This window comes from Harpia harpyja, chromosome 9 (assembly GCF_026419915.1).
Source record: "Harpia harpyja isolate bHarHar1 chromosome 9, bHarHar1 primary haplotype, whole genome shotgun sequence".
Taxonomy (NCBI): Eukaryota; Metazoa; Chordata; class Aves; order Accipitriformes; family Accipitridae; genus Harpia; species Harpia harpyja.
In genome coordinates, this window is record NC_068948.1 from 14,521,462 (window position 1) to 14,529,228 (window position 7,767).

Sequence of the window (7,767 nt, forward strand, 5' to 3'; positions counted from 1 at the left end):
CACGGCGCGCCAGCGCGCGTGCGCAGTCCCCCGCCGCCGGGAAGGTCGCAGCGGTGACCGGCCCAGCAGCTGCCGCCGCCGCCATGTTGTCCGTGGCCGCCCGCTCCGGGCCCTTCGCGCCCTACCTGTCGGCCGCGGCGCACGCCGTGCCCGGCCCGCTGAAGCCGCTGGCGCCGGCGGTGGCGCGTCGGGCCGAGAAGGTGCCGCTGGACCTGAAGCGGCCCCTGCTCTGCCGGGAGTCGATGAGCGGCCGGTCGGCCCGGGGCGGCCTCGTCGCCAGCGCCAGCCTCAGCGGTGCGTGCCGGGCCCTGGGGGAGCCGCTCGGGGCGGGGGGGGGAGGGCGGGCAGCGGCCGCCGCGCCTCGCCTCGCCTCGCCTCGCCTCGCCTCGCCTCAGCCGGCGGCAGCCGGGCCCGGGGGCCGGCCGTCGCCCGAGGCGGGCCGGGGGCTTAGGCGGCAGGCGCCGGGGCACCGCGCGACGGCGGGCGGCGAGCCGAGGGTGGTGCTGCCGCCTCCGCCAGCGCTCCTCGGTCACCGCTCGGCCTGTGCCCGGCGGGGAGAACGGGACTCGCCGCAGCGGCTGGAAGCTGGGCGGGGGTGGGGGTGTCGGTGTCCTTCACGCTGGAGGTCTGGCCTGGCAGGCTGGGGGAAAGCGGAGTCGTGAGTTAGTCGAGAGGTTCTGGGTTTTGCTTCTTTTCTTTTTTTTTAATATTTGATTCCAAGTCGTCACGAGTATGGTAGCACGCATTCATGACTATAGAGTTAAGGGCACTTGAAAGGCTGCTTCCTTTTGATGACTCGGGTGGATATTTATTTTACAGTTGGGAAGGTGCAGGAAAACTCCGTTTAGTGCAGTAAGGTATTTAACCGAGGGGCATCAAAGCAGAGACGTGCAGTGAGAACACATGGTGTGTTTTATACTGTTGCAGAAAAGCAGCTCTAACAGTGAATTTGCGACGCCAAAACCGTTGCTGTTTTCTTTCTTGGAATTCCTGTATTTCCTCCCCAGTTCATGCAGTGCTCAGAAGAGCATCAGCCAGGTAAAGGTACTCCCAAGTCATCCTTGCAGAACCTGATTTCCAGCCAAAGGGCAGTGCTTCTCCATGAAACGGACAGATTTGCATTTCATGGAGAACTGCTGCCCTGCTCTGCTGATGCTGGGCATGCAGCAACAGTTTGCTTCATGCTGTTACAGAGGATATTCATATAAGTCTTGGAGGTGGCAGTGCCTTGTGGAAGATGATCTGTAGTGATTAGAACTACGTATTTCCCCTGGCCCTCAACCGTAAAGGATATGTTCAGGTGAAAATTCTACAAATCTGTAACTAATATAGCTGTCATTTAGTCTTAATTAACATCAAGCACGTTTTTCACTGAATCTAAGGAATTTTTAGAAGTTAGTTGTATTGCTCGTTGCTAAACATAAAATATTTTAAGCCTTGAAACTGAGATAAATTAGTATGGTTTACTCTCTCAGAATTTTGAATTTCAGTTTAATTTCTCTGCAGTTAAAATCCTACAGCAAATACCTTCTCTATGCTGAGTTACTTGTAAATAAATGCAAATATTTTCCCCATTATATTGCATATAAATCCCTGAGAGTTATTTTAAGTACTTGAGAGAATGGTTTTTATGAACCTTTGGTAACTTTGTAGCAACTGCTAGACTAAATAGTTCTTTTCAGATGAACAGAGGTTGCACTTTGGCAAGTAATATGTTCTGTCTTTGGTGTGTTCTTTTCTTTGGCTTATAGATTTTCATTGAGGGAAGCAGCTTTCTTTTGCTGGAAAAACTAATGGAAGGCCTCGTAGCCATCACATCTTGTTAGTTTAGCACACAGGTTTGACGTGGGAATCCCACTTGAAAAGCTTGGGAATTGGATAGTTATCCAATCCTTCTGTGAAGTGAGCCTGGCAAATAGGGGACTGCGTGTTTAAAAATTATTTACTGGTACAGTTAGCTTTGACAACAGTTGACTATAAAGGGGGATGCCTAATACTGCATTTTTAATCTCAAAAATGCTTAACCACACACTTAAGATTATTAAAGGCATAGAACTTAAGTCAAAGAAAAGCACAAAAGTGTTAAGCTATAGGTGTGCAAACTTTACTAAACCAAATTTCTTCACAGCAGTTTTTTTTCAGGGAAACATTTGAATGGAAAACAGGTCTGTCTCGTCTTAGCTAGTCATGGTATCCTGCAGGAGTTTTGCCTTGAAATCTTCTGAAAAAACAGTTTACTTTAAACCCAGAACTTCTTGCAGATTCTTCTGCACCCTTATCAGGCTTCATGTAATTTTCAAAGAGTAGGTAAAATAGTTTCACAAATCACCTGCTGATCTACTAAAAATACCTTCTGGAAACCATTTTCCTACAGCTTAAAATTGAAAGGTCTAATTAGTGGAATCCTACCTAGACTTTGGAGTAACTTTTACCCATTATTCCAAAAATGCAATTTAAAAAGTATAACTTAAAATACATGATAATGTTTTTTACTTGAAAGTGTTGTCATTTCATATCCTTTTTCTTGCAGCACCTGCCAGTGTTCGTTGGGTCCATAATGATGTTGTGGTACCTGACTTCTCTGCCTATCGTCGTCAAGACGTGCTAGATGCCACCACATCTTCTCAAAGCAGCAGTGAAGCTAGAAAAGGGTTTTCCTACCTGGTGACTGCAACGACATGTGTAGCAACTGCGTATGCTGCTAAGAATGTGGTCACCCAGTTTATTTCCAGCCTGAGTGCCTCTGCTGATGTGCTAGCATTGTCAAAGATTGAGATCAAGTTATCTGACATTCCAGAAGGCAAGAACATGGCTTTCAAGTGGAGAGGGAAGCCCCTTTTTGTGCGTCACAGAACCCAGGCAGAGATTAATCAGGAAGCTGAAGTTGATTTGTCTAAACTGAGGGATCCGCAGCATGACTTAGACAGAGTAAAGAAACCAGAATGGGTCATATTAGTAGGTGTCTGCACTCATCTTGGCTGTGTACCGATTGCCAACTCTGGAGATTTTGGCGGTTATTACTGCCCTTGCCATGGGTCCCATTATGATGCCTCTGGCAGAATCAGGAAAGGTCCTGCTCCCTATAACCTTGAGGTTCCAACTTACCAGTTTCTTGGTGATGATGTAGTGGTTGTTGGCTGAATAACGAGGTGCTTGCTCACTTTCATGTTCCTGTGAATGTACACTCAAAAGGGTTAACTGAGATTCTGGAAAACTGTAAAACCAGATGATCCTAAAAACATATTAGCTGTGTAGATTCTCAACCAGAAGTATGTTCGAATACTTCCCTGTGTTCAATTTTAATAAAAACTTGGAGTAAGCACTTGTTCCTGACTTGTGTATGGACTTCCAGTGTGTCTAGTGAGAGAGATACTACAGCAGACCCAGGATATGTTTATGGAGCCCTCCTGAAGGGCTGCAGATTCAAGATAGACACTGAACCACAAAGCCATTGTTTCCTTCGTACCACATGTTTTCATTATTTTTATTTTTTTTGTTGTTTTTACTGCATTATGGGAAGGAACATCTAAAAAAGATCTTGCTGTGAACTTCTAACAGTGTTTGGAGTAAGTTTCAATATAGAATCCTATGAGATGTAATCCTCCTTTCAATGTATTTTTTTGTTTGTTTTCAAAGGAAGTGAAGGAAAAAGTAAATAAAAACCTACCTAGAAAGAAAATTCTTTTACGTTGTTCAGAGGCAGCTTATAATTGTTTAACTAGAATGATAGCAATGTAATTTTATTATGATGTGGACAAAAATAAGTGTGTCGTGTTAGAATTATAAAATTATTTTTTTACTTGCAGATAAGGCTTGATCTTATGCATATCTAGACGTCAGATCAGGTGCTTAAGACACTGGAAAATTTGTGACACTTTTCCAAAAGAAGTAAGTTGAGAGGGAAGTAAAATTGGAAATCCCAAGTTTTACAGAAGGTGAAAAAATAAATCATATGAATGACTCAGTCTGGACTAATCTCCAATGTTGAACATAGCAAAAGGTTGAGATGCCATCAGAGGTATTTTAAGACTCAATGATTTGTGTGCAAATTATCATTTCATATTGCCTACAGGCTAAGCCCACTAAAGGCCAAAATTTTGAAACCCCTCTTACCTTGACGCTGATTCTGAAGGCATGGAGAAACAAATGCAGCCTGAAATAGATCTTCTAAATAGCCTTGATCCTGCCAGTACAAAACAAACCTAGCAATTAATTGCCTACAGTATATCAGGAGAAATAAAGTTTGCTGTGTCCAGAACAAGCAAAAAAACCAAAACGACACCAAACTATCTTGTATTTCCTGTTTGCTTCCCATTCTTTACTGTTGCTCTGTGAATGCTTCTGTCTTACACTGCATCGATGTGCTCCCTCCTGTTGCAAAATAGAAAATACAGTGCTCAGAATTCCCTGGGTCTGGAATGTTTAGCCTCACATATATCTCCTCTAAAGCTGTGATGACAGTTGGGTTAAAGCTGAAGTTTTAAATAATCAGAATATTGATGCATTTGGCTCACCCGTTCTCAGACAATTTAGTGAAAAGATGACCATAGATGACTACTACAGAAGTTCATAGGTATGCGTTTTACGTCATTTCATAAATTTGAGCTTTACACCTTATTACTATGTCCACAAAAACATTCTCAAGAACTTTTTTTGGTATAATGAATCATGCTAAACCAATACTGATGTTCCCAAACTTGTATCTAAATAATTGGTATTCATGTATGTGCCTTGTATTATAGGGTTGATCTTTCCTCAGATTTTCTATTATTTCAAGGAAAAAAGCTTAGTAACTCCTGAAGTAACATTAGAGCATTGCTTATCTGCTCACAAGTGGCTACTCTCACCTCATCCTAAAAATGTTTTTTAGCCCACAGGTACATTATTTAGGCCTAATCTTTGTTTACATAATCACTAAGTAACTGTGGTACCAGTAAACTTGCCCCCTGTAAAGCAAGGAATGGCCAGGGCTGTTTCTGAGTTGGCAAGTGAACACAGTGAAAGCTATAGAGTAGTTATGTCACAGCTGGGCTTAAAGGGTCATGCATAAAATTACTTGCACAGAATAAGCTGTTACTTAAATTAATCAAACTGACTGGACCAAATCTTGCCAATTACAGCTAATGCAACACCATGACATTGAACATGTTTGAGAACAAATTGGCAGCTTTTACTGTGAACATGAGATGCCAGCAATACCTTTATTCACCAGACTGATGACATAACAGTTGAAGAAGCTGAAGTATTGCTTATATTATAAGCTTATATTATAAGCTTATTGCTTAGTGCAGATCTGATAGTCTCCATTCTCTCTTCAGTTCAAGACTTTGTTCTCTTTATAGTGACAAAAAGATCATTCCTAATGGGCCAAGTGTGCCCTAGAAAAGAATCAGGATTAACTAGAATTTGAGAATTAAAGAGTTAATAGCCTCAAATCTCCAAACCCACTCAGTTTGGTATTGGAAGTATGGCTGCAAATTAAAAACCATGAAATTTCATCTGAACACATTAAAATACTTCTTTACTGTTAAGGTTGTCAAACACTGGAATAAGTTGCCTGGAGAGGTTGGGGAGTATCCATGGAGATACTCAAATCCAACTGGACAGAGTCCTGAGCAACCCTGCTTGTGCAAGGGAGTTGGACTAGATCGTCTCAAGAGGTCCCTTCCAACCTCAGCGACGCTGTGATTTGCAAGGAATAATGTCTAATTATTGTATTGTCTTCTCTGGGATCAGAAACTCCAGAAGGCCCAAACTCCCTGAGGGGGAAGGATGACTCAAGCAAGGGTAAACCTCCATGTAGTGATGTGCTGATGGCCAGTAATGAGCTCATAATTACCCTGTGGGCTAAGACATCCTTGGAAGGAGGATTACCACCATACAAAAGGGTAATGTTACCCTTTTCATGGCTAGTGTACCCCGTGGGGCTGGAAGTGTAAGTGTTCAAGTACACAGAAAAATACCACTATATTTTATTAAATTCTGAAGATTCGTTGTATTAATAAGAAGCAGTGGCTTGCTGGGCTTTACTACCTCCTGTACTTCCACTTTGACTCCCTCCACTTCACTAATGGCCTTAACAGGGCTCTATTCCTAACATCAGATCCTTTTCACTTAAACCATTTGCCAGCGAAAACAAAAATCAAACTCGGAGATTTCACCTAGCTAATAGGGCACTTTTCCCCTTCCAGAAATGTATGAAGCCCCACTTCTCTCTTCACATCTGGGGTTTCCTCATACTTGTGTAAGACAGACAACTCTGTGCACTGTACCGCTTTCTTTTTGAGCAGCAGTATGAAGTCACACTTTCCCCTGTGCCTCATACCGTCAGCCATATGATCAGTCTGCTTCAGCCAGCCCGGCCAGCATCATTCGCTGCTGTTGACTTGACATGGTGGCAGGAGCTAAAAGCAAGGACAGTCTGATGCTGGTACAGGTTTGCCAGGTTGATCAGTGTTGAGGCCCGATGTTTTTCAGCAGCGAAGCTGTAAAGCACAAGCCTATGCCAGAGAGAAGAGCTGCATTGCCTGCCTTTCAACTGTGTGCCTCTTAGATAGGAAGGAGCAGCCACACATCTGTTTCTTCTCAGCTAGCTACTTTTTCTCCTTTAGAACAGAACGGTCTTTATGAAGTTGCTGACCAGAGTTCATGTTTATTTAATAAAAAAAGTTCTTCAGATAAGGGGAATAAAGATACTAAAATCAAAACATAATTTTTAATATTTGACATTTCAAAAGCTTTGTCTTTCCTTATCTTTAGAAGAGGGACAATATTTGTAATGTTTACTGCTGCCAAAGGAATAATTAGTGCAGAGACTCTAAACAGAAAATCAGAATATTAAGTCATTTTCACGGCTAAATAACACATGGGGTTTTTAACCCTTCTGATTTGTTAGGACAGTTTCCCACACTGTACAGTCATTAACGTATGTTCTTGCAAACCAAATGAGGCAGAATTCTCAAAGGCCATGTTGCACAGCAGCACAGTTATCAAGGACACTCTTGCCACTGACCACCAAAAAAATCTACATGAAGGAGAAATTCCTAAGCAGTTAAGGTATATCTGAGGAACACAGTAGTCAGTTCCCCAGTTAAAGGAGCATTCAGCATCCAAGCAATACATTTCTCATCAGTAGAAGTGACAAGTGACAGAACAATAATGACCCTTCTCCAGCCCTGAAAAAGGAAAAAGTAAATAATTTATAGAGGAAGGAGAGAGTTTAAAGCTACTGAAGGTTGGGTGTCCTCCATGGATAAGACTTTCTCAGCTAACTACAGATGATGTTTATTTTATGTGTTAATTGCTTTTATCCTCCACAAGCTGGTAGCACCATGCATTATTCAAATGATTCACATTCTAAGACAATTTTTGATTATTTATAGTGTTGGGAAGCTCTGGCTGTGATCTGTATTAACTGTGCCAGGTTTCCTGCTTTCAAGTAATTTCTTTTCCTTATGTTTCAGTAATAGTTTTGAAGAGATGGCTAAATGAAAAATACCCTTCATGTTAATAATGCAGGTGATCCTGACTCTGAAGGACTTTAGCACTTCATGTCCATTAAAGTCTTGCAGTTTTGCTGACCAGTATACATTTTGCAATCACCATGAAAATCCAAATTTTCTCTTGTTATAACCTTTTAAAAATATGGCATTTACACAGGCTCAGATCAAAAGTATCCATTAATCTGGGGGCCTGGTCTGATACACCTAGAATCTCGTGCTGATCAGGGTGGTTCCCCAGGCTGTAGCACCTAATATAGAATAGAGT

General features: G+C 42.5%; 1 protein-coding gene across 1 annotated transcript; it reads left to right on the forward strand.

Annotated features, from left to right (window-relative positions):
- The first annotated feature begins 22 nt into the window (after positions 1 to 22).
- LOC128146206 (cytochrome b-c1 complex subunit Rieske, mitochondrial) lies at positions 23 to 3,333 on the forward strand. The gene is made up of 2 exons (XM_052797386.1): positions 23 to 294; positions 2,531 to 3,333. Exons 1-2 carry the CDS (start codon positions 84 to 86, stop codon positions 3,139 to 3,141), a joined length of 822 nt encoding a protein of 273 aa, XP_052653346.1. The 5' UTR covers positions 23 to 83; the 3' UTR covers positions 3,142 to 3,333.
- Positions 3,334 to 7,767: the final 4,434 nt, after the last annotated feature.

Excerpts from the sequence above, each read along its gene's own strand:
- LOC128146206 (XM_052797386.1), top strand. The coding sequence starts at position 84 with ATGTTGTCCGTGGCCGCCCGCTCCGGGCCCTTCGCGCCCTACCTGTCG. Across the intron at positions 295-2,530 it reads CGCCAGCGCCAGCCTCAGCG|CACCTGCCAGTGTTCGTTGG; the intron begins GTGCGTGCCGGG and ends TTTTTCTTGCAG.